The sequence below is a fragment of the Mesitornis unicolor genome, unplaced genomic scaffold, assembly GCF_000695765.1.
Source record: "Mesitornis unicolor isolate BGI_N332 unplaced genomic scaffold, ASM69576v1 scaffold38291, whole genome shotgun sequence".
Lineage (NCBI taxonomy): Eukaryota > Metazoa > Chordata > Aves > Mesitornithiformes > Mesitornithidae > Mesitornis > Mesitornis unicolor.
Window position 1 is genome coordinate 59079 of NW_010165187.1, and position 26939 is coordinate 86017.

The 26939-nt window shown below is 49.0% G+C and overlaps 1 protein-coding gene across 1 annotated transcript; it reads right to left on the bottom strand.

Annotated features, from left to right (window-relative positions):
* Positions 1-662: 662 nt before the first annotated feature.
* On the bottom strand, positions 663-17425 carry PTCHD2 (patched domain containing 2). The gene is made up of 20 exons (XM_010194542.1): positions 16498-17425; positions 15029-15248; positions 13318-13454; positions 12758-12892; positions 12375-12535; positions 11858-11997; positions 10941-11086; positions 9375-9536; positions 8801-8962; positions 8243-8365; positions 7489-7625; positions 6651-6832; positions 6073-6203; positions 5792-5967; positions 4734-4860; positions 3926-4071; positions 3408-3567; positions 2908-3021; positions 1734-1900; positions 663-1025 (listed from the first exon to the last, which is right to left on the bottom strand). The coding sequence occupies exons 1-20, from the start codon at positions 17423-17425 to the stop codon at positions 663-665; spliced, it is 4017 nt and encodes a 1338-aa protein (XP_010192844.1).
* Between the last annotated feature and the right edge of the window lie 9514 nt (positions 17426-26939).

Here is a 26939-nt window from a genome sequence, read left to right on the forward strand (position 1 = left end):
AACCAACATCTCTAGTTTGGATTCCACAATAACACCCATAAGAGCTCCTGTGAAGGGAGTTCACTGCTGGTCTAGCTTGAGCACAGGGCATGGCAAAGGGGTCCAGACAGTACTATTTCCAAGGCCTGCCCAACAGCTCACTGCTGGTTTTGAAGGCTCAGGTAGTGAGGCACAGGCTTGGCATGGGGGTAGGACAACACAAGAGCCATCCTGTGGCAGTGCAATGCTGACCCTGGCCAAGGGGAGAAGAGGGACAGAGGGGAGGGTTTTGAAAGGGATCAGATTGCTGTCCCAACTTGTCCCCTTTTAGCTTAACGGTTCCAGAAAGCTCTGTTCATTAAAAAAAAAAAAAGAAAAGCAAAGCAATGCAAAGCAAAAAACAAAAACAAAAAACCAAAACTGAGAGAAGGAGACCTCCTCCTCTTCTACTCAGGGGCTGAGGTATTCCCTCACTGTCCATCATCCATCGATCACTACCCAAAATAAATACAAGTTTAGAGCAAAACCCATTAGAAAATAAAGTGCATTTGGAGTTGAAAATCTTCTGGAAAAACAGGATTTTTTTTTCCTCTTTTCTTTTTCTTACAAAAAATATCTTTTAAAAACAAAACAAAAAAAGAAAAGGAGCAAGAGGACAGAGCATGTGGCTCTTGACATAGGGTCTACAGGGCTGTCCCATTAGGCAAGGGGATCTTAAATCCGCTCTTCAGCAGCCCAAGGCAGATGCATAGACCTAGCAGGCCAACGAGAAGCACCCCCACCACAGCCTTGAGGCAGGAAGTCCTGCTGCGGATGAAGGTGCCAGGCCCCATGATGCTCAGCAGGGCTGTGCTCACAGTCAGTGTGTACACGATGGAGACGCCTGTGTTGAGGGCCACAATCTTCCCAAACTTAGCGAAAGGGGCAATGATGCAGAAGAACAGTGGGATGGTGGCAATCACTGTGGTGACAGCGCTGGAGACAATTGCCACACCCACATGACGGACTGCTTCAATCGTCCTCCACTGGCGGCACGCTGTGGGGTCCTGGCAGAAGGGACAGCAGGGTTAGGTGGGAGTGGGAACAAGCACATGGGGCTGCACTCATGTTTTAGTCTTTGAGAGGGTGGCTTAGCCCGTAGCCTGAGGGTCGCGGTTCAGGACAGATATGCTGCGTGAGTGAAGATAGGACAGTTCATGCAGTCAGAGCACGCTGGCAAACACACGTGATGTTAAAACCCAATAGTGGCGAAGTCTGCTGGATTTTATGCCTTCTTTCAGCCACATCAGACTGTCTGCTGGGCCTACACAACAGAGGCACTGCGTGCAGACACTATATCTGGGATCAGAGATCAAGTCTTTGTGGTCTCCATCTTCCCAAACAGGAAAAATATATTAACAAGGTTGGAAAAGACCTGGAGGTCCAGCACAGCAAAGCAATTTGCAGAGGTTACAAAATCAGTGTAGGGCCATTCCAGCACAAGACTGGGGCATGAAAGGGGGTTGCTTTGGACACAGCTGTGGCCAGTAAGAAAGGGACAACCGTATGGGTTGGACTCTGAGCTAGGTTTACTGTACTCAGGTACACAAGCTCACACCAGTCAGCTGGACAAGCAGCAAGCATCCCAAGCATGCTGTGAGGGTGGCAAGGCGCATTCTGCCTTGTCCCTCATGCCTTAGGTCCTGCATCACTGCCAAGTGACACGGAGAACATGAGGGGAATAGATGCAAAGCTATAGGAAGAAAAGAGCTCACCTCTGCCTGCTGTAGCGGCAGGTTCTCCCCTGCCAGCAGGTAGCCCTCCACCAAGTGCACGCAGTAATCGACAGAGGAGCCCACGAGGATGGAGAGGGAAATGGCTTCCACAGCTCCCATTTCCCAGCCAGACCAGTACATGATGGTCACCACCAAGCAGACCACCCCTGTGTGAAGAAGGTCATGTCAGGTGACTAAAGGATTCTGGGACTGCTGCCTAGGCCTCTTGGTACAAGTCAGTCACTGGGGTGTTTGATCATGCCTTGCAGATCTGCATGCTAGCCAGTCTCAATCTCAAACACACTCCCTCCTTTCCACAGAGACAAACAATTCCCTCACCCTCCACTGGCCACAGGGACCATTCAATCAGGTCATCAGACCTGCTGGGGACACTGAAGCACCTAGTTAAATACTATGCAAACTGACAAACCAATGCCAATCTAGACTAATGCTTGCTAAATGAATTCAAGCCCAAGCAAGTGGGCGTGTGCGCACACTTGCATTACAGGAAAGAGGGCCCTTGGTTTTGCTTGCTGGAGTTACACACAGACTGAGCACATGCACAGGTTTTTCTTAACAGCAAGAGTGATGTTTGTTTGTGAGTCATGTGTGGGAGACTAAGTGGTTTTAAAATGATAGATTTGATTTTTCAGCTGAGAAGTTTAGCAACACACTTAGTCCACAATATCGTCAAATCACCAGCCAGGGAGAAGGAACTACTTATAAATTTGCTTCAAATACTAACAAAACCGCTAAAATATTCAGCTTTTAAAAATCTCCCACTGCTTGGAAACAGCAGCCATGGTGCAGATCTTTGCAAAGTAGTGCATTTGTTATTCAGAGCATGTGGGACTTAATCACATTATTATACATAACAGGCAGAGATGGCATTTGTGTAGCTAAAACCCCTATTTAAACAAATAGAAGAAATTGTGTGGATAAAGCACACTGGGAATTAGACACACAAATCTACTTTCCCAATGAGGTTCCCCTGCATTTGTTGAGAGTTTCTCCCATAATTTCACCTAAGTCTATCAGGACTGGCTCCTGGAAAGCCAAAAGGGTTTACACAGGGTACGAGCAATTCAGTTCAAATCACCAGAGACTCAGCAGTGCCACAACCCACCGATTTCAGACAAAGGAAAAGCCTTGGAGTTGGAATTGGTGCTTTTACCTAAAATGCTGAGCAGCACTGGCAGCAAGAGGAGGATGTGAGTGGTGAACACAGCCACTGCAGCCACACAAATGACCAGCGAGAGGACAAGGCCATACAGGGCACTCTGCACTCCTGGAAGAAAAGAGCCGGCTTGTTTGACTCCTGGAAGGGGACAGCTGGGACAGAAGCTGAGCTGTGTCTCTTCTGGTAACAGGGCAGGCAGGGACTCATACTGGGGGAGATGGGAATGGGAGGATGAAAGTAGGAAGTGGGTGATCAGCTTCTTGTCTCTCACAGCAGCAGGGCAGAGTCCCTTCCCTTCTGTCTTTCCCTGGGCTCTGCCTAGGATTTTGACAGTATACACTGCTGCTTGGGGCAGAAACAGGCTTTAGGAGTTTGCACAGCAATGATAAGAGACTAAAGATGTAACATGTGCCCATCAGGTGGTTCAGAGTGTGCTGTGAAGATGTATTAGAGCGTGTGGGCTCCTCAGGGAGAGAAACATGGCAGTCACTTGCCTATAATCTCCATGAAGATCTGCTTCCAGTGCTCGCAGGTCTGGAAACCATGCCGGAGAGCAGAGCCCTCTGGGAAGAGCTTGAGTTGCTGCTGCAGGAATGTCTCCCATTTCAGGTAGTCAGCATATGTCTGGAAGGAAGATTTCCCTTTGTAGGTTGTCTGTAAGAGAATATACATGTTATTCTTGTGTCCTGTTCTTTGAGGCAGAGTACGCATGGCAAGGGAAGAGGTAGAATAAGCCTGCTGGAGTTGCAGCACCAGGCGGAACTGGCATGATGGCTGAATCTGCCACCAGCTCTTTGCCTGAGCTCTCATGGTAAGAGCTAACTGTGGCATAAGCAGCCGCTTCTAGCAATTTTTGAGTGCACACACCTGTCTGCAAACAAGGCACAAACACCAGAAAGCACTAAATTATGGCTGCAAATGAAAGTGGTGAGTGCAGAAAGAGCAGAGCTAAGCCCCCACAAGTCACAAGAAGAAACTGTCAGAAGGGTAAATGGCGATGCCATGTGCTCACCGATTCAAATGCCATAGAGATCCACTGCACCTTCCCATCCTTCACCCCCACTGCCCCATGAGAGAGCTGTCCAGGCAGCAGGTTTGGCTCAGGGATGTTCTTGCACTCAGGGTGCAAGATCTGCAGAAAGGAGGAGATGCTGTATCCTGGAGAGAAAGACAGAGCAAGGGATGAAGGACAGGACAGGGAAAGGAAGCACACTGGAGCAAGGGAAAAAAAAAAACCAAACACCACCACAAGAGAAACCAGCAGGCCTCATTTATCAGCAGCTGATTCCCTTGCAACTCTGACTTGCCAAAGCCCTTGAGGTCTCAGCAACAGAGCCCTCTGCTGCTGCTAGCTTGAGAGGGCACTCTGTGCTATCAGCACTGGACAGGACACTACCACGGCTTTTTGCCCCCAGCTGTCAGGAAGCAGTACAAACAGCAAGCACTGAGGAGCTGTCTGCCTGGCCTGGCAGGGATTTTCTCCAGATATGAGATTAGCTTTTGGCCTGAAGCCAACATACACTTCCTAGACTCAGCTCCATAACCTTATGATCTCTGAAGTTGTAAGACAGAGTCACTGGTTAGCTATGTGAAACCACAGGGGCAGTGAGTAGCCTCATCACAACGACATCATGTGTGATTTGCTGGTTATTCAGGACCTACTAAGACAACACACACTTGTCCGAAAGGTTATAAGCGTATCACAAGCAGTACCCATAACTGGAAAGAACAGATGCAATTCTGTTCTTATCTTCACTTATTTCCACCCAAGTACCCAGGATCTCCCCAAGGACTCTGTGGCTGGCATTAGTCCTACCTACCAGAGGGCAGGCACTGAGCCCCTCCTGGCTTCACCAGTTCCGCGTTGCTGGCGATGGCTTTGCAGAGGCGGCACAGGTTGCCAATTTCTTTGAAGAGGTCAAAGCTGTCATCATAGATAACGCTGCCCTTTCACAAGGAGACACAACGATAAGAGCACCACACATGAGGCATACACACAGCAACTGGCACAAGAAAGCAGAAGCTGTGTCCTCTTCTGGCTACACAGCCTGGGACTAGCTTATGCAGACCACAGGTTATACAGTGGAAAAACCCACCAGACAACTCAGGAAGAAACTACACTAACCCCGACCAAAAAAAAAATTAAATTCAGGCAGTACTGCAGAAGCACTGATAAATGCCTAGCCCTCATGCCATGCCCAAAACCATTAGGGTCTGCCTAAGGAGCAGTTCTGAATCCCTAACAGAGCCCAGAACAAACCTCTACCAGAAACAGGCAAAAGCTGAACCTGCACAGTGTCCCCAAATCAGAAGGCAGGAAGAACAGCAGAAACTTGGCATCTGCCAACTGATGAGAGCTGAGCATAATTTTGCTGGGGAAAGGCTGTGAATGTGTCTGGGAGATAAGCTGTTCCTGGGAAAGTCACATTTAGTAACCTTTCCCCAGAGTAATTGATTTCTATTTTTTCAAGTTAATATCGCATAACAAGATAAACAATTACAGAATATCAGTTCCCCAGATCTTGAATTTGTAGTGAGATTTTCATACTTAACTCAAGATGGGTTTGCTTTGAAAATCCTCAGGAAAGCCAGATTTAGATTCAAAATTAGAAGGTTAGATATTGCACTCAGAAAGGGATTTTCTGAAAAGTCTGAAGGGATTTCAGTAAGGACTTCCTGATCTCCATTATTTGTGAATTTGCTAAAACAGAAATGTGCTTTTGGTTCATCACAACGCTACCATATCTGGTATTCCATCTGTCTAGACTGCTGGACCATGTTGCCTGGACTGTGGGGATTAACTAAACACCATCCAGGGAGACCTGCCTTCACTCATCAGCCCCAAGCATGTTTGTTCAGCATGCCAGAATGTGTGTACCATGTCTCCGATGACGTGGTTATCCAGGCGTCTTGTGCGATTAACACCTCTGATACCAAACACTACAAACACCATGGCTCCTGTGTCCACCAGTGGCCGCACCGCTGGCTTCCCGCACCCTGTGTTCATGCAAGGATTAAATCCAGAAGTAGCTGACAGCTTCGCTTTGGGTGCCACTGTGAAATACAGAAGAAAGGTTGGTTATATCACAGAAGGCAGCAAGAAAAGGTCTGACTCTCTGGCTCAGCCTGACATGGCTGAACAGGTCCTCATCAGCTTACCTTTCTCACTGGGAACATAAAGGATGCCTTTGGTGGGTCCATCTGGGCTAGAGCTGAGAAGACAGCCAGGAGGTGCTACACACACTCGGCCATGGTAAGGGGGCTTGTGTGACTGGGCAAAATAGAGTTTCCTGTGCAAAGAAAGTTTGTTATGGGGGACCAGTGGTAGTAAAGATGATGTGCCCAAAGCATTGCATAGAAACAGATGTTGTCAGAAACGGAAGGAAAAGGCGAGCAACTCCAGACCTGGCTCCCTAGCCATTACATATTCTGTGCTGCATGCTCAGCCCAAAAGTTCAGGTGGGTAATGACAAGATCAAGATCAGCAATGTCTTTTTGCCATCCAAAAAAGCCTCCAGTCACAGTCCTGCACCTGTCAAGCCTTTGGCACATTAACGATGATCTAAGCCCACAAAATAATTTTGCAAAGATGGAGCATGCTTGCAGCAAAGCATGTCCTAGGGCCACAGATGTCACCAACTAAGGGCAGGACTGGCACTAGACATTAGGCATCCTATATCAGCCCCTCGGTTGTGCTGTTTTTGTTGCCTGGCCCTGACTGAGTTTTGGAAGGTTACCGTGTTCGTTGCTGCTCCTTGGCGGCCACGTAGAAACTGAAGTCGAACTTCCAGCCTCTCTTGGTGTCACAGGACAAGGTGGTCATCATCCACTTCCTGGGGCTCGTCTGCTTAAGCAGCCCTACTGTGGACACACAAGCTGTCAGCTTCCTGGTGAAGTTACCGAAAGGCACTCTATACACCTAAGCAATGAATTAATGAAAACAGACACTTAACTCCACAGGATTGCAGCCTGTTGTACATTAGCATCACACACTCCCCTCCTCCCTGAGCACTAGCACAGCCACGCAGAATGAGCACTGCAGGCATGAACCCAGCCAGCTCCCAGCCTGCCTCCTTCCCACGGTTGGCCAGTGTGTGGTGGGGCCCCTCACGACCCCCACTCTCTGTGGCCTAGGCTGAATGGTGGCTGCTCTGTCCAGGGTGAGGGACATCTGAAAGCAAGTCCCCCTGGGGGAGTGTGTCCAATATGGCCTGTGCACAGTGTAGCCTGCTCGCCTGTGGCTGTGGATGGACAGAAGGAAGCAGTGGGAATCTGCTGTCTCAGCAGCAGTTTCTGCTAGAATGACCTCAGCCAGTGATGTCAGGCCTCATCTGATCTCCACAGACACCCAACACTTCTGCTCCTATTGCAACAGATAAGGATTGTGGCACTGCGAGGTGTATTCTCTAACGATGCCAGACACAATGCCCTCTGTGTTAGCTACCTTACTGCAATGCCCTGCAAGTTTCACCCTGAGCTACTCTAGGAACCCATGGAGAAACAGGAGGAGGCTCTTGTGCTCACCTGTGTGCTGCACTCCTGATAGAGAGGTCCAACATCTCTGGACTGACTCACCTGGAATGAGGGCACCTCCCCATCTCCCGGTGACACCATCTGCCAGGGGGCAGGGACACTGGCATTGAGAGAGAATCTGTAGATGGCTGGCCTTCCCTTGCTTCTGGACTTGGAAATATATACAGTGCCCTGAAGATCTGAAGAAAACAGAGGGCATGAAGGCTAGTGGTACTTCTCAATCAGCAAATCCTGCAGACATGGACAGCACCAAAGCAGGGTTCTTCTGGTCTGCTGTTTCCTCTGCGGCAGCAGGCACAGCCTCTGCCTTCTAGCAGCACAGCACACCTTTCAAAGGTTTTCACAAATATATCCTGAGCTGAAGTAATTCCTGATGGCTTATTGATTCATGTCATCTCGGGACCTGGCCCAATAACTCTTTTATCCTCAAAATCCCCTGCAAAGCAAGCTTAATTTACTCTCCTCACAGCCTGCCAGCAGAGTTGACACAGGACTGGGATGCAAAAGCTCTGAGCTCCTAGCCCTGTACTCAGACCAGGTAGACCAGAAGGATTTGTCACTAAACTGTACTGCCACCTGGTTTATAGGATCAAGTCCTAGAGAACAGTAGGCATTCAGGGTAAGAGAGATTGTACTGATGACCCTTACCACCCAGCACCAAGCTAGGGCTCAGTGGGGCTGGGTCTGAAGAGAATTATTCCTCATCAGCTATTCAGGTCACATTATTTAGTTTTTACCTGAGTGGACCCTTGGGTCCTGGACCCAAATGTGGTCAGAGTCATCACGCCTCACTTACCTTGCTGCCCTGTGTCACTTATGCTCCCTTTGCTTCCCCAAGGTGGGCCTGAGCCCCTCTTCTTTTTTTCCAAGGAGGTTCGGATGCTGTTCTGCAAACTGTGGGGCTTTTCCTGAAACAAACCTGTCCCACAAGGTTAGTCAGGGAGGAAAGAGTGAATGGCATGACAAGAGACCCACCAACCCTCTGCAGACCACAGACTCTGCTATTGACCACCAAACCTTAAGCAGAGAACACAGAGCCACAGACCCCCAGCTGCTCACTGGCATGTGATCAGCACTTAGTAAAAGCAGTCAGTTTTCATGAACTACAAAGAAATTGCTTCAGCAGAAACGCTCAGGCAGTTCCTCGTTAAAGCAGGAAATACTTTTCAAAATACACCACTCTTGCAGGCAACTCCCCCATCCCACTCCCAATGTGCACCTCCCTTCAACAAAGTCCATCCAATGACCAACGAGATATTTGAACAATGTAGATCTCTACCTCACATTTCAGCTCCTCCAGCCCAGGGCTTAGGCCAGGCTGCACTCATCATGGTCTGGGGACCAGCACTCTCACCTGAGCAGGTAATGCAGGAGATGCCTTCAGCACTCAGGTTGTATTTCAGGTCTAGCAGCACCTGGATGTTAGTGTCTGGCCGGAATAAGACTGGAGCACGGCTAGCTGGATGGAGACGGCTAGCAAAGAATATGGACAGGAGCAAAACAAGGAGAAAGAGCCCTGCAAGAAGAAATCCAGGTTAGTGTGTGGGACCCTACATACATCTTGCACTTACAATACATTCAGACAGCGGCGGTGTGGCAGAAAGATGGTATTTTTAATAGGAAAAAGGAATAACCCTTAAAGCACACTGGCAGCTGGGCTTTCTTGTAATGAGTCTCATGCCTGGATAACCCCATCAAGACTTGCCATTTCAGATGTGAGTGAAAGGAAAAGGATGGAAAAGTCTCAGAGTTCCTCATGCAATTCCCTTGGGGGCTGACTGTTCCAGGGACACTCTTCCACTGAGTTAAAAGCCATGTATTAACTTCCTTTTCTCCATCTCTTGTCACTAATAATCAAGGCTTGGGGACTGAGATGCTGTCAAACTCTCTAAAATGCATGCAAATGGAATAGCTCCCTCCTTCCTTACCCACAATCACCCATCTGCTCTTCACTGCAGACCACAGCACCCAGTGTTCCAGTAGCTCCTGCAGATGAATTATCAAGTGACCTCGGTTACTCTTCTCTGCAGGAAGCTGCAGGCTTTCTGGCATCACAGATACCAAGGGGACATCCCCCATTTCCAAGGAGACTAGAAAGAGAGGAATCAAAGGTAGACTCAGTGTTCAGTGTCATGAGTGCCTCTCATGGCTTTCTGCTCTCGTTTACAGAATCTTCTGCAAGTGACTTGCCCAGGATATCATAGGAAGCATCTTTCTCAAGTCACTGCCATGTGACAGCTACACTTCTAAACCCATAGTTCAGTCCAAAGCCATGCTTCAGGCTATTCTTCCTCTGCCAGGTCCCACTAACACTGTCCATATGGTCACAGGGACACCACATGCTGCTTGTGCCAAGCAAAATTTTTCTGTCCCACTAAATGTCTTACAGCTAAATACACACAGCTGACTTCTTCCTGACTGCAGCCTGATCTCTCTACTCCAGCTCAGGGATGCCAAGGGAATTGCCCTCTTCTCTACAGGTGAGAAGTAGGCACTTGCTGCAGTGGGATCAAAGTGTGCCTGGCATGCTGTACAGCTGACCCAAGCCATGCTTGGTCACCAACTGGAACAAGCTGCTTTGCTTCTTCCCAAGTTACCTGATGCCCAGGGGCCCCTGGAGAAAAGCATCCTGCTGTTGACTCTGCTCAAAGGAAGGAGTTATTTCCATACATTACCATTACGTGTAGCTCTGGCATACCAAGGAGACAGCTCAGTGCCAAAGCTCAGTTGCCTGCCTATCAAAGGCAGCTCAGAGCCTACTCTGCAGGGAGGGGGTCTGCACACTGCTGTGGGCTTTCAGCCATTGATCCATTTGCCTCCAATTCCAGATTACTGCTAGGCCTGAAGGCTACTTCACTGTCCAGATCACTCCCCATTGAGGGCTTTCAAATAAAGAGATACCAGCAAGTTTTAAAAGCCAAGTACAACAGAGCATGACCCAGTAAGCACCCTTATCTTCAATCAGGGCTAGAAGGATTATTATCTGCTAACAAGAGATAGGAAATTCCTGGGCCCTTTTTCTAGATTGCTAATATGGTCTCAGGTGAGCCATTGCCCTCTTCTTGCCACCATGGAGGACATGCTCTGAGGAGGTGATGCCGGAAAATAAAGTGTTCTCTTGCCTGCTTCCCGAATGCAGTGCTCAGAATGACAGGGAAGAGAAGAAAACTCTTTTTTCACTCAAAAATGAGCTGTCCTGGTGCTATGGATTAGATGCTTCCTGGCTACATCCATGCCACAATTAGTGATTCCAGCCAGAAAGCACAATCTATGTTAGACCCAAGAGGACAAGCAAAGTAGTTAGGAAGCATGTATTGACACCCACTGAATATTCCAAAGCAATTTACAACCATTAGTGAGTTCAGACTCCTACAACCTCCTGTGACAGCACCATCTCCAGCTTAAAAGCAGAAAAACTGAGGCATGGACAGAAGAATTGCGGGATGAACAGGGGAGCGTGGTCCCCTCGAAGTCACTACACAGCAGGCACATACCAGGCTCCTCCTCCACAGCGATTAGTGGGATGTCATCATCGAGATAGGGAAGCGTCTCTCTGCCTGTTCTGGAGATGGCCTCCGAGGCAATGAAGAGATCTTCAGCCAGGTGCAAGGCACTCTTTTTGGTGCACTTCTGACTACAGCTGGGTTGGAGAAAGGAAGGAGACAAAGGCATGAGTTTTAAGCCACATACCCTGTGAAGAGTTACCAGTGGGCTCCTTCAGTGACAAGGACAGCAGCAACAGCCTGCTCCAATTTCTTGGAAAGAAAGCCAGCATCGCCATGAGCAATTTCCATTGTTAAGTGCTGAGAGGTCAGGGACTGAGCTGCTATGGCAAGGCAGTAGCAGGCTGTGCTGTTTACACAGAGCAAGGCTGAGCCATGAATGCTGGGCACTGAGTGACGGGAATTTCAGCAGTTCGTCTCTCTACTAATGAATTAAATCAGGCCAGGCCATCTGCAGTGCTAAAGAGCAGGGAAAGGGGAAAATGTGCTGACTTTCAAATACAAATCTGCATGCACTGGCAGAAGCAGTGTTGATCTGTCTGCCTTGCAGGGCCTGTGTCTCCACAGCTCGAGGATTTAGCTGTGTGGTAAGTGCTCTGAGGACTAAATGGCTCTAATACTGCATAGGATTCAACAAAAAGGTATGACTGGCAGTGCAGAGTCTGACTCCTGTGAGGCACCTGTGCCTACACCAGGAGGGATAAGACTGGGACCTGGCCCTTCCATTTTGCTCCAGTCTGGAACAGCAGAAGTTAAATTTCCCTTCTGTTAGAGACTAACATGGCATGGTGAAGCCAAGCTGCCTGAGGGGTATGAGGATGACTGAGAAGATAAGGCAGGGATTTGCACACAGCCTTGGCCATGAGTTCCACCACTTCCCACCCAGCCAAGGAGGCTCTACAACTCACCTGGTTTGGCAGGAGCTCTCTACTGGGGACACATAAAGGGACCATATTCCAAGAGCAGCTGGCATGGTGAAGAGCACAGCTACCCAACAGCAGGACACAATTAGTGACATGAAAAGACCGAAGTCATGCACAGCTGGGATCTGTGTAAAGAGAGAACAGAGTTTGCATCAACTTGTGCAGGAGATCTGAGAGACACCAGGACAGAGAGATATCTGGAGGAACCCAAGAAAAGAACATGCTGATCTCAGTCATGGTAGTCAGCAAACCTGGTAGGTACAGAGCTGAGACAGAGCCTGACAGCCACTGGATCCTGTCTGATGAGTGGCACAGGAAATACTGCCTTGGATGCTGCCACAGGGAGAGCGTCCACTGCCTTAAGGCAGGTAAGGGACAGCCCTCTGGGGCAAGCAAGTCCAGCACGTCCCTGTGCTGGAAGAGAGGACAGAAAGATGGTGCTGGCAGCTTCCCTCTCTATTAGGGCCTTTGGCAGAAACAAAACCCCAGATCTGCAGTGTACCTGAGAAAAGATGTTGGCAGCATATGCTGCAGCTGTGGTCAGGGAAGTGAAGAAGGTGGCCTTCCCAGCTGTCTGGATAGTGTGGATCATGCGCAGCCGCAGGTCCTTGAGGTGGGTGGCTTGGCGGTAGGTGTTAATGAAAACAAAGACATCATCAACCCCTGGGAAAAGAGGGGCAAGATTTTGATACTTTGCTCACAGTAGAGACATGCTAAAAATCTAATTTTTCCTCAACATCTGACCTGCAAATATTTCACTTACAGGCAATGGAGGAAAAAGGCTTGAAAATTCAGTCTGCATTTGCCATCATCATCTTTCTTTCTCCTGCAGACAGGAGTTATGGCAAGGCAGCACAGGTAGGCTTTGAGTAAGGATGTGCTTACCAATCCCCACAATGACAAAGGCAGCCACACCATTGAGTATACCCAGGTACTGGATTCCAAATACAACATGGTACAGGAACAGAGCCACCAGGCAGCTTAGTCCAATACTGGCGATGCCAAAGAATGAGAGGAACACTATAGGAGAAAAGGAACATGAAAAAAAACAGTACTGCTAGAGGGCCCCTGGGAGAACAGACACCTCCCACCTGCCCTGCTGGGATACTGGTTCCCAGGAGTGTGATGGTGACAGAATAGCTTCGGGCTGCAAGAGTACTGCTTGCAGACTCCTTCCCATGAGGCCCATCCATGAAATTATATTGACTTTACACCAGCATTAGTAAGATGGGAATTTGCATCTAATTCCTGTTCCTCTGCAAGCCTTACTCCTGACCATAACCCTCTGCTCTGGACAATCAGACCTGCATGACCTTCTGCATGCTACTGTGTCACAGAGCCAGGCTGGTGTCACGGCATCAGAGCCTCTCCCGGGCCTTGCTCACAGACACAGGGAGCCACAGCACATTTGGATTTGTAAGAGAGCAGCCGTGACTGCAGCCTACCTGAGCAGGAGGTAAGGATGTAGACCAAGACAGCTATGCAGCTACTGCTGATGAAGGCCAGCAACATGTCATTGTTGAAGGTCCTCCTCACTTCGTAGTCAAACAAATCCGTCCCTCCATATAGTACCTGGACTTTGCTAGGGTAGGAAGATATGAAGGATGAGGAGTAGGCAGAGTTGAACATAAAGGGAGCAGAATCAGGGGATTTAAAGCACAATTTCTCTCCCAGAGCCAAAGGAGGTCACTAATCTAATAAACTGAGAAGTTCTCTGAGGAAACAGCTCAGAGTGGTGAGAGCAGGCTGAACAAGGTTGCTGCTAGAGGTGAAGTTCACACAGGGTAGGAAAAAAATAAAAGAGCAGGTCTAGTATTTTTAAAATTTCTCCAGCACATGGTGGGTCTTTGGCACTAATAGACTTCTTGCTGTCAGCAAACAGCTCCTGAAGCCTCCAAAGCCAATTCCATCTGGAATCCTAATCATTGCTTATTATGTTAAGCACAAAGGTAATAACCAGCGGATGCAGGCCGAGTGAGAGCTTATCAGGAACCATGTGATGTACCAGCTTCTGCTTCTGGAAGCAGGCTCTGAGCAAAAGTAATCCAAGATAATTTAACCAGGAGTACAATAACAGTGCACCATAGGAGGCTATAAGGAATCCAAGCTTCAGAACCAAGCCTTGGCCCCAATTTGCTTTAGGCTTCCCATAACTGCAGCCCACTCTGCCAGCCCATTGCTGAGAACGCTCTGTCTCTACCTGCTTTCAGGGCTGGCTGCACTTCACTCTGCTTTTGAAGATCGGTATCCCTTCGTTCTGGGAGCTATTGAGATTCCGAGCAATAGAGAGCTGAAGACTGAGAAGTTACACTGACATTGGGACTCGCTGCCTTTCCTTAGCTGTCTGGATACCAAGCTACTCTTTCAGCCCTTTTAGTTCTGTTTTACCATCTCTCTATCATAAGCACTGAGCAAAGCTCTATTGAAGTCATACAGACCTGTTAGTGAAACAAGCCTGTACTTCCTGAAACTTATTCTGCCCTGACACTTCCTTCCCCATCTCTTTGTACAAAGAGCAAACACTTCTGGAAGGAATTTCAGGTTGATACCTCGAGTAAGGACCATTTCACTCCCTGCATCAGACCAAGTGGGGCCAAATTCAGACCAGGCAGGCAGAGAAGCAGCTCTGTTAGAGCCAGTGGAATTGAACTTGAGATGGAAGCTAACATCCAATGCCAGACAGGGGCTGAGTGGAAAGGTAGGCATCGGATTCAATCTTCGGCTCCCTTTCATTGTCTCTACTGATGTCTCTGGCATGTTGCTGCAGCAGGAAGTGGCATTACAGGGCAGCATATGAGTGTTTTTTTGCCATATGCTTCCCACTCTCATTCACAACATTGCCTGAGCCCAACTTCAAAGGGATGCTTTTCCTTTTTGCTCTGGAGCAATACACCATGGCTGACCAGCAATCTGAGCTGGCCCACCAAGTCTTCTGTGCCTGGTGCTTTCCAGGTGAGACTGAATGCTGCAGGGCTATTGGAGCAGAGCAGGCACAACTGCCCCAGGTAAACCTTAGGACAGAACTTTTACACCCTCAAGGGCCTACTCCACCCACTCCATTAGTGTAACAGCAAGCACCATCCTCTCCAACCTCTACCTTTCCCTTCTCTCACCCACTCTTAGCAAGGCACCAGTCCTGGCTGCACACACCCTCACCTGGTGGATTGCTTGGCCAGCATGGCAACATAGGTGATGACAAAGTTTTGGAACTTGCGGCGCTGCTCCTCCCAGCGGTCCTCCACCGAGTAGTAGTTTGGCAGTGGTGCCCCGAAGAGGATTTCACTCCGCAGCAGGGAGCTCTTCATGTTCTCGGCAGACAAGCCCTCATCCACGTACCAGTAGAATTCAGGGTGGGTCATGGCCAGCTCCAGGGACCCTGTGGGAGAAGGCAGTGCCACTTTTGTTAGGTCCTGCTTAGTTGACTTGGCAAGGCACAGGGTCTAGTCTGACAAGGGGAAACTGGGAGCAATCCTGTCTTTCAGAGTGGTGCTGACTGCTGCTGCCTCAGAGAGCAAGGAGGGCTGGGGAACACTGAATTACAAAGACTCATCTTCCACTTCTGCTTTGTGACTGTACTTGTGATGTTGCCTACGTGTGGTTTCCCTTTAGGGACACATCTTTCACTCGACTGCTCCCCCAAGCAGCAATGCACACAACATCCCCATCAATACCTCAGCTGCTGAATGTTCTTGTACAGCGGGCCACTATTTCCTCTGTCACACTGGGAAGCACAAGAGCTAAACAACACTCATAGAAGATGAGGAGTACCTGGCTCTGCTGTGACCTGGCACCTCTGCCATCTGATGGTGTCAGGGATAGAGAGATGGAGGCACTCAGCCAATTCTGAGCAAGAGACACTGACTACCCCCAAAAATCCAAGTTCCCTTGAGTTTGCACCAGAAAGACCCAGAAACTAGGCTCTCCTGTTTTGGTAGCAGAGCTGTTGCTTGTACTGGAACAGATGGAATTAATACTTTGCTTGCTCACTGTATGGGTCCTAGACAGCTAACATCTCCAGTCTTTGCTTGGGAGACAGATGGAGGCTTCATCTCACAACGACATCACACCCACAGACTCCTCATGATTCACCTCTTTTTCACCATCCAGAGTCTCTGCTCTACTGTATGGGCATAACACAGGGTACAAAGCTGTGAGGGGCAAGCAGGGCCTCTTCTTCTTATATAAGCCTTTCCAGCTGGTGACTCACAAACTGCCTTTTGAGCTCCAGAGCAACCCACAAAAATCTTTCATCTGCTCTGTGGCGCAGGGAAGCTCATCGCTATTGTCTGTCTAAGACCTGACATTCCTCTAGCTAACCACAGCTGTTCACAGGGCACAAGAGGCAGTAGAAGGCATTTGTATAATGCAGGAGACTCCCTCATGTGTCCTTCTCACTCACCTGTTGAAGCCTGTGTGACCCATGACTTGGGTTGCAGGGGCTTTGCTGAAAGAGTCTACGGCCCTAGCACAGAAAAGACGACTCCTCAAGGCACAACATGGCAGCCATCTTTCTCTCTGCACAAGGCAGTCACCCTTCTTAGCTGTTCACTAGTAAGCAACTGCCCGAACTTGCAGGAGATGCATGCCTTAAACATGCCAGCCCTCACCCACAGCCCTCAGCTCACCTTGGATGTCAGCAAGGTCTTGTCCCATGCCATCATAGTAAATCTTCCCTCCTCTCTCAGTGGGGAAGAAGTAGGTCATGAGGGAGCTGGGAGGGGAGCAATAGGAGTAGGAGCCCAGGGGCAGGTCCTTCAGGACCTCATGAGGCTTCCAGCAGAACTCCCGGAAGCGAGGGTGGTCCATGATCTTGCGCTCAACCTCATGGATGGTAACCAGACGCTCAGTGGTGAAGATGTTGTTTTCAGAGTCCCCTCGAGCCAGAAAAATGAGCTCGATGCGCCAGTGGGCATGTGTCTGTGTGTTGGCGCTGATGTAAGTGCTGGCGTAGTCCCAGCGTGGAGCACCCCTCCCAATGCGGGAAGTCTGGTTTCCCGGGTTCAGGTGGGCACGGGGCTTTGGGGAGCTCGTCCTGCCCTCTGGAGTGCTGCGCTTGACCCGCGTGCTGACCCCAAGATGGGAAGCATTGAGGTGAAGCTGCTGGAGCTGCTCAAAGATGAGCCTCTGCAGGGTTTCAGAAGTGAAGTCAGCCAGGTCCCGGCGGTTCCTCCCCCATGACCCAAACTGGGACTTGAGGGCCAAGGCAAGTGCATCGAAGCGCTGAGAGGACTCGTGGTTGCGGATCTCAAACGCATTGTAGGAGATGTCAATATCCAGGGCTGGGTAGTGGAGGAACATGATAACAGCAAGCACAGCAGGGATGGCACAGCCCAAGAAAAGGATGAAGCCAGCGCAATATGGGTTGGTGAATACCCAGCCAACGATATTCCAGAAACCAGACACTGGGAGTGTGGCACGCAGGGGCCTGACACTGCATGGGCTTTTTCCACACAACAGAGCACCCTCTCGCCTCTTCCGGGAGTTGAAGGCTACCTCTTCATCTTCTTCATCGAGCCAGGCATCCTGTAACAAGGGGTCATCCTCTGTGTCCATGTCCGGCATCTGCACAGAGGGGTAGCAAACAGCAGTTAGCAAAGCCCAGCAATGGGTGTCACTGGGCACAGCCATGAATCCATAGCATTTCCCAAAGGGTCTCACAGCAGCAGAGCCAGGGAAGGAGGCACACTGCAGCTTTCAGCTCTGCAGCAGACTCCTTTCGAATACCACAGATTTGCTACAGCCACTGAAAGAACAGGCTCACCATGGGGTATCCCACACCCTGCCTGGCAGAGGAACCAGAGAGGTGAGATGTTCAAACGACAGTCCCAGAGCTCAGTGCTCTGGCAGAAGAGGTCTCTGCATGGCTCCAGGAACACCAGGCATAGAGACAGCAGGGGATTCACAGTACACTGCTCAGACTGCAGCAGCAACAACATTTAATGAGCTAACCTGGTTCTCACACCCAGGAACAGCTCAAGCTACCAGATCAAAAATGCAAGGGACCCTATCTTCCTCTCCTTAAAACAGACAATAGGTTTCCCCCCTGCTATTTATAGCTGTATTAATCTTTCCCACAAACCGTGCATGTGTGCACAGAATCAGAAGCACATGCACCCATACCTGCAGGCACTTGCGCACACCAAACACCTCAGAGAACTCACTGCAACCCTGCTCTAGTCCCTGAAGGGCTATCTACTGCCAGCATGGAAAGGGAAAGGGCTGAACAACCCTGCTTTCCTTCCAGCTCTGCAGGATATTGTTTACAGAGCGGGAACAACTGGGAAGCATAAGCAATTACTGCCTCCATGGACTGAGGAGGAGGAACCTCTCCCTGATCAGCACACATTTGGGCAGGAAAGATAAGGAGACCCCTGGGAGGTGCTCTCCTTCGCAGGGAGCCAGCACACACAGGTTCTTAGACTTCCCTATGTGCCTCTCCTGGGTGTTGCATTGTAGCCTCCCAAGATAGGAAGCCACAGGTGGTGGTCCAGAGAGCAAGCCCAGATCCTGTAAGCATCACTTCTTCTCCTGGCAAAGCCTGCAGCTCCCTCTAAGCACTTCTATTTTAACAGGACTCCTATTAGCAGGAAGAAAAATTGCCAGCACCTCCGAACTCTAGGTCCTGAACTTGGACTGAGAGGAAAAGCAATGAGGCAGAAATGCTCCCTGGCAGAAGAGGGATGTACAGAGGAGCAAGGGTCACAGCAACCTCCCTGGCTCTGGTCAGTCTGGGTGACACCTACAGCTTTGCTCACAGGGAGTTCATGGGAGCTACAGCAGCTCCCATGGGATCCTCTCTGGTCTGGACAGCATCCACTCTGGCAGGCTGGGCTCCAGGGCCTGCAGAGAACAGGGAACCTCTGAGCTCCAGCCTCCCAAGGAAAGTACGAATGTTGATCAGTAGCTTTAATCTGCAACCGCTACTCTCTCAAAACTTCCCACCCTTCCTGTCAGTGTAAGAGCAAGGACTCTCCCACCCCTTGCCATGCTTAGGCTCATGCAGCTGACTCACCCACCTCAGCCAGGCTGTGGAGCGCTGTGTAGGTAGGCACATGTAAGCCTGCACTGAATCCTCCTCCTGCTCTGCAACCTCACAGTGCAGATGGCCACAGTCCCTCTTCTGCCAAGCCTCCACACCCACAGGAGGCTAAGAAATAGGGTGAGGAGAGGGCAGCTCACCAAACTCTTGTGTTGTTTCCACCTTCACATGCAGAGCAGTTAGACAGCAAGAAAAAAGTCTCTGGAGGGCCAAGATAAAACTAGCTGGTTTTCATGTCCATTAAAATTTCTTTAATATTCAGGGTGCATAAACCTAAACAGCCAGGGAGCGTCTGAAAGTTTCCCTGAACAGACACACATCACTATGTGAGCCTTGGGCCCCAGGGCAAGCCAAGAACATAGAAACAATGCTGCTCAAGACAGCTACAGATGTGCAGGTGCTCCTTCACCTCAACTTCATGGACATGCACACTCACATGCTCTTCTGTTGTTGCTTACAGAGCCTTACTTGCATCACAACAGGGAGAAGGCTTTCCCAAGTCCCTGAACCTGCCAATAAATCCTCTCTCAGCTGCTCCTTATTGCAGTCCTGCCTTCTCTCCCACACTCTACACTCTCAAACTCTTCCAGCAGAGCAGTCATAATCCCATCAATGCTGACAAAGCAGTGGAGGCCAGTGACATCCTCTTGTGTCCAAAACCTGCTGGCACATCATTTCCCCTGAACAGAGCACAGCGCCAGCCCCAGCTCACTCCACACTGCTCACCTTGGCATCCTCAGCACACGTAAGCACTTGGCCAGTGCATTAACTCCCATCCATTGCTTGGCTGACAAGTACTGCCACCCTTCTGCCTCTAAGGGACAACCAGACTACAACTTCAGCTCATGCTAGCAGCGCAGACTGGTGCTGCATGAATGTAGGTGCAAACCTCATTCATCCCATGCGGGGAAGTTGGTGTGTACATGCAGTTACCTCCACTCCACCCAGTTTCCCTTTCTTCCATTGGCCTGGGCTCTCCTTCCACAGAATGGAGTTACTGCGAAACCTGATCAAGCATATGTATCCTCTCTTTAGAAAGAGAGGTAAAAAGCCATAATAATTTCCCATTTATTGAGCTACTGAGGAGCAGGAGGGAAAAGATTCTAATCCTGAAACAGAAGAGCCTGCACGTGACAAGAAAGGGAAACGACAGAGACTGAGACAGTAATAAACCAGCAGAAAAAGGATCATACCATCTTATTTTTTAACCAGAGCTAAAACCTCTACTCAAGGAAGGGATTAGACCTCAAGTACCTCCCTCTGGCTCTACCACCCACTCTCATGGTCACCACAAAAAACCCCACCTTCACAATGTATGAAGACCAACACATGCTCTAGTTAAAGACTAGGTCAAATTATGATGCTGGTGTAAACCCCGGCACAGCAAATGCTGGAAAAGCACCAGGATTATGTGCACTCACATGAGAACTGAGTCAGGGAAGGATCAAGATTTGGTTCAGGTAGAAAGGGAAGGGCAGGGAGGGAGGCACCTGGGCTGTGTTGTCCCTGATGGTGACAGCCTCCCTTTGCATGAGTGGGAGCTTGTGGGTGCATCCTGCCCTAGTTCTACCACAGCTCTGAACTCCCTTCAAAAGAGAGTTTACCACATGATGCAGCTGCAAAGCCAGACACAGCTCTCTTAGGATTGCCCTTGGGACTCATCTGGCTTTACTGCCTTCGTCAGCTCCTGCCTAGGTCAGGATGAAAGCTTATCCAACTCAAAACACGGCAAACTGAATTGGCGGGGGAGATAAACCCTGAAATCAGCCAGAAGCGGGGTGAAATGCATTTTTTCTGCTTGAATTCTACTTGGGGCCTGGCCTGTTTTCCCTTCACCATTTCCTGTACTACCCAGGGACTCCCAACATTAAAGTGTAGCCCAGCTACTTTTTGAATTCTAGGATATGCACAGTGGACCGAATCCTGCAGCCCTCATCAAAGCTCTGTCTCACTTTTGCGCAGGCTCAGCCTGCTCCGCGTTGGAAGGAGCAGAGGATAAGAGCACTCCTAGGAGCCCTGGATTAGTTTCAACATCCTCCCAGGATGAAGACGCTTCCTGCTCTGAAGATGTAAGTTCAGAAAATCCATCACAGCAAAGAGATGTGGCCATGAAGAGACTCACATCTTCCAACCCTGTGTTGGTACAAAGACATACAGCTTTATGGAAGATACCAATAATGCCAGGAGTCAGCTGATGATCTGGTTTGCCTCTTCGCAGCCACAGCAACAGTGTGGAAATAGGACTAAAAGGAAAACAAGAAGGTCTCCTTGCCAAGGCTATTTTTTCAGTGGCAATGGGCAGGAATAATTATGACTCCTGTGAACCTGACACACAGCAGAAAAGAAGGGACAAAGCCAAACCTGGGAGACCTTAAGATCAGGAAGAGTTTTGCCCTTGACTGCAGTAAGTAGGATCCAGCTCAGACCCCAAGAGCCCTGCAGGGACTGTCACTCACTTGCACCCCAACCAGGAAAAACACCCATGCAGCTCCCATGTGGCAGAGTTCTTTTTCAGTGAAATCTAGGATAGAAGAAAGTCATTGACAAGTTGGGGAAAGACAGTGACAGATGAGGAAGCTAATTACACCCGACCTGACTAATTAATGCTGACTTTCAGATTAAAAAATCCTCACTAGTGTTCCATTTCAATTACTCAGTTGTTCCTTCTCACAGGAAAAAGGAAGCCTTGTGCATCAGCAAGCTAGAAAGAAAAAAGAAATAAAGCACAAGGCTACAAGGGGAGGGAAAGACAATTTCTGTAATATGGGAGATTCCTATCGACAAAATAATTAAACTTCACATTCATTTCTCCCATGGGCAAAGCTTTCAGAGCAGAGCTAGCAGTTTTGTGGTCCTATTTGTATTCCTGAAAACACTTGGAGTTTCTACCAAAGGCAGCTTTAGGCCCCTTTCTTAGCTATATAAACTTCCTCTATGAGAGAGAGAAACGGCCTTTGTGCTTGCAAAATCATGCTAAGAGGATCCAGCTCCTGCAAAAAGCTGCCTCTCTGTAACGATGCACAGTTGATAGCAGAGATGGACTCGGTGCCTCCCAGGCCCTGTTATGCTGAAGAACACTGTACACAACTCTGGCTGTGTACAACAACTGGAGGGCATCATTAATGCATACCCACTCTAAAGCAGGGATCCACAGTCACACTGAGACTCAGCACCAGAGTTTTGCTCTGCACTCGAATCACTGAGTCCAGAAGTATTTTAAAAAATAACCAAGAAGGGCTTTCTCAGGTCCCTGCTCTCCCCTTTATCAACACAGCAGTAACTGAGTGCATGGAGTAAGTTGTACGTTGCCGTTTCCCAGGGCAGACTACCATTCATGAGCAGGGAATATGAAACAGCAAGGAGGAATTGGACACCATTTCTGGGCCTGTAACTGGAGGTTTGACTTTCAGAGGTGCTGCATTCCTGGAAAAGCAAAACAGGCCCAGGACACGTCAGATGAGGCACCTGACCCGGAATCTCCTGCAATACTTCTGAAAACATAGGCTTAATTCAGCCATCGACCAGAACCTGTGCCTGAGGATACAAGCCCAGAGATGCATATGCTGCTTAAAGGCAGGTTTAAGCTGCTGGCTGGGCTGGCTCCATCATTATTAAACAAGCAAGTCTACTTTTCCAGCTGTACAGCACAATGCAGCAACAAGGCTTTAATCTGTCTTCTTTCTAGGCCCTTTGCATTTCCCTTCCTATATGCTTTAAATCCTTGGGTAAGATGCACAAAAACATTGCCAGACCCCCGGCACTTTGGCAGATCAGAAGGACATCAAAATGCTTCAGCAGCACATTGCTGTTGGAATTGCAGTGCAATGATGTGAGTATGTGTTTGCTGGGAAAAAAAAAGTTCAACAAAATTATTTAAGAAAAATACACGCAAAGTTCTATTGCCTGCAATTCCACTTGCCCACAGGAGGCAAGACAATAGATAGGGCTGCATACAGGATGGAGGATTGCCTGATCTCCCTAGCTTTATGAAATCAAGTACATGCGTGCACAGTCACACCAGTCAGATCTATCCACATGCTTTCATAATGGACAAAGGCTGCTTGGAGTACTCTCAGCCTACGACATTGAGGATCTCCTGCCTGCACCTGCCTGCTGTTCCAGGTGTCTGACAAGCACTGATTAGATCTACTCATAATTGCATGCCAAAAACAGCGAGGAAAGATTAGCTGCAAAGTCAAGTACTCACCATTCAGGAAATGCCAAATTCAGGGCTGACACAGCATCCTCAATTTGCCCCCCTTCTATAAATGCTTTGCAGTGCAGTTTTGCTTCCAAGCACAGTCCAAAGGCAAGGACTCTGGCCTCCACCAGTGCATGCGATGGATGATGCTTCCCAAACCCAGCAGCTATTCACTACCTTGTTCTCTCCTCATTGTTCAGCGTGTGGTCTCACGCCTCATTTCCTGCACGCTGCTCAAGCCTGGCTCAGAGGCAGAATTATTAATTTCCTCATGAGCTTTTCAGCACTGCCTGTCACGACAAACTCTGAGAGCTGAACAAACAGGACTGCACTGCATCTTCTCCTAGCATCTCTGAGAAGGAGGGGGTGGTATAGTCCAGATCTGACAGATGCGGGAGAACAGAAGGAAAAAAACCAGACACTTAATTTGGGTGCCTAGTTTAAGACCCACAAGATACCTAGTTCCTTAGAGTGCACAGAATGGCACAGATGGGGGCTGAGTGCAACAAACTGCAAACTCCGCGTAGTTCTGTGAGCATAATTTGAGCTGTAACATCAAGCGTAACCATCACTGTGCAACATAACCTCTATGCTGGTGATGGACATCCAACCTCCACAATGAGAGCCAATTTCACACTGTCTGTGCTAACCAGTGACACGCCTGCCAGTACTGGCACACCTCAGAAAGGCTTATCAGTTCCAGAGAGCTCAAGAACCATCAGTTCTCTCATCTCCCTTTACTTCTAATCTGGCCATGTGTACAAGGAACAGGCTGGAGAACAGGGGACACGGCTTTGGATCAGGGAGAGACCTCCATATGGCACTACTCTGGGAAACTGAGCCAGCTCCAGCAAGTACCAGCTGTGAGGTCTGTCCTAGGAGGCTACTTCCCAAGTGACTCCAGGAAGAACCTGTATCATGAGAGATTTTTAAAAAAAATCCAGAAGGACATAATAAATTGCCCCAATAGTTGCTTCAAAGCACCGACACTGGCACTTTTCAAAGAGAAAGGACACCAGGATTTGCTGGTATCAAACCATACACATTCAGTGCCCTGCCATCTCAGGATCACTCCAGAAGTAAACCTACTTCCCTAACATGGAAGTCATTGCCAAAGAAAATTCATTTCATAATAAAATAACTTGCTCCTTGTTATTGTAACTAATGATTGTGGCTGTTGGAAGACAGCTCCTTGGTTATAATCTCACGAACATGCCTTGCAGCCTTGTGCCATGTTTACCACTTGAGTTACTTGCTTGTGTTAATGATAAGGCCCCGCTGTCACTCAGGCATGTGGCACTTAGAAGCTTCTGCACACAGGCACCAAGCAAGCTGAGACTCTGATCTGCTTCAGATATTACTTACCTAACCACTACAAAAATGACTTAGATTTTGTCTGCATTCCAGCCACTTGCTGTTGTTAAGTGAAGGGTTGGCTTCTGGATCAACTGTGTGCCTTTGGGTGCCTTGACAGGCTTCAAAAGCACCCTGGATCCCACCTACTAGGGCCCAAGATAACAAGATTGTTAAAGGTGGGTGGATTTCCGTGCTCCAGCATCTATCCCTGAGCACCTGTGTTCATAGCAAAGCCTTGACAGATCATTAAATACAGATGGCTGTCACAAACCATGGCCTTGTATTATTATCCCAAGCAGCATCACTCACACCAGGAAGGAATTTCAGACCACAGAGAGGATCCACAAATTGCCAAGCCCCTGGAATAAACCATCCCCAAAGCTTGTATGCTGCTCTTTTATAGATAAACTCAAGCTTCCGACACCGCTGCCACCCTGAAAAGGAAAGCCAAGTCCTGCTTGTCATTTATTATTCCACCCCGTGCTCAGGCTCCCCAGTTTGCGTCACGGCGGGCACTGATAGCACTCTATGCTCAGCTGTATGCTCCCAGCTCTGACCCTGCTCCCCACACCTGCTCCCTGCAGCAGGAGGAAGTACAAAGACAAGGGCTGGCTGTGTGCTCTGCTCCATCTGCAGCTCCCCAGCAATAGCCTGCTTGTGTGCGCACTGTGCTTCTGGGACTGATCAAAACACTCCCTCCTAAAGGCCCCTCTCCAGAGTCTCCCCATAAGCTGCTAGTTCATTGCTGAGAACTACTTCCTCACTGTCCATCCAAGCTGCTTTCTTGCCAGCAGCCTAAGCAGCAGTTAGTGCTGAGGGAACTTTGCTGGCTGTGCTTCTGTGGGCAGCAACGTGAAAGGTAGCACAGAAACGGGAATCTCTGCTGCCAGTCCTTCTTGCCCATCACAGCACAGGCAGCTATTTCATCTCCACTTCTTGCCACTCCAACATAAAAAGTACTATTAAGGTTATAAGAAGATGTTGCAAGCACTCTCCTTCACCTCAGGTGTCTGTATTCAGCCAACTCTGCTCATCGTGCTCTGGCCTCCCAGGAAAAGGAGGTACAGGTATCAAGTCCCACCTACACATGTCTTAGAGTGATATGGGTCAGTGCCTTACTCCAAATGAGACCAAGCCTCACTGATGGATTGAAAGGTCTTGCATTTTTTGCTGCTATAATTTACTGACATCAGAAAATGCCAGATTCACAACAGGAAGGCTGTAAGGACTGCAGTCTGTGATGGGGACACAGCCCCCACAGCATTTCAGTCATACTCAGTTCTTCAGCAGGGCTTTCCACATCTCAGCATGAGAGAGGAGTGGGTGATTCTGTAGTCCTCTCATAAATGAGAGAGCAGAAGACATACCTGAGGTCGGACATTCACCATTCCAGCTCCATGCACTGAGTTGAGCTCACCTGTGGTATAGACATGGCCTTTTATTTCCAAGAGTATGAAGGCCTAGGTTTCGAGGAGAATTCATCCTGACAGTCACAACAGCTGAGTGGGAATAGCCACAACAAACTATGCTCTGTTGTTACCCATGGAAAACTTACTACTGGGCTCACAAAGTAGCTTTGTAGCCAGCTGGCTCTCAGCAGCCTGTAAGTGGGATTTGAGCAGGTACATCTTTCTTATCTCCCACACTTCTCTCTCCCTGAAACATACACAGCTACTGCTCTCCTCCCATGGAAACATCCTGCTTCTAGAATTAGATTAACTAGCACTGCTTTTTCATCTTCCCAGGATCAGTGAGAAATCTGGAAGCAGAGGTACAAAACTCAGATGCTGGAGAACCTCTAGTGCTACAGCTGACTGCTCCAGAGCAGGATCTGGGTGAACACAAGGCTTTTGAAAACAGAAGGAAAACTTCCTGAAGGGAAGAGGAGGATGTGGAGACGAGACAAGACGCCTCAGTGCCTGAGCAGCACGTCAGCAGATCCCCTGCCAGTACAAGGACTTAAAGCTTACTGCCAGCTGTACCAACCATGCAGAAACTCACATTAAATGTTACCACAGCTCAATGAGCACAGTCCTGCAGACTGTTAGCAGAGGAGGGGGCATGGGCTCGGAAAAAAGCAAACTGGCTTTAATGACACATTAATCTCAGGGAGAGTCCAGGATGCTTCCTAATACAGACAAGAGCTGGTAAGAGCTGGTTCCTGTTAGTCCCTGTGCTAGGGAGGGAAATGTTGCTGGAGGCAGCTCCCAGAAGCTGCCAGTGAAGCCATGTCTATAGGAATCAGATTTAGGCCACCAGGACTGAGCCGAGACAGCAGCTGTGTCCCTTTTCTCTCCCCTCTTCTCCTCCCTGCCAGCACAGACATGGAGGAGTGTGATCTAAGCCTAGCACAGTTCAGCAAGGGGAAGACACCATCCTTGTCCCTATTGCCCTTCTACCAGAGATTCAGAGATTATCAGCCATGCAAGCTCCATGAGCTCAGGAGCTCATGAAAAGCAATCATCCAACCC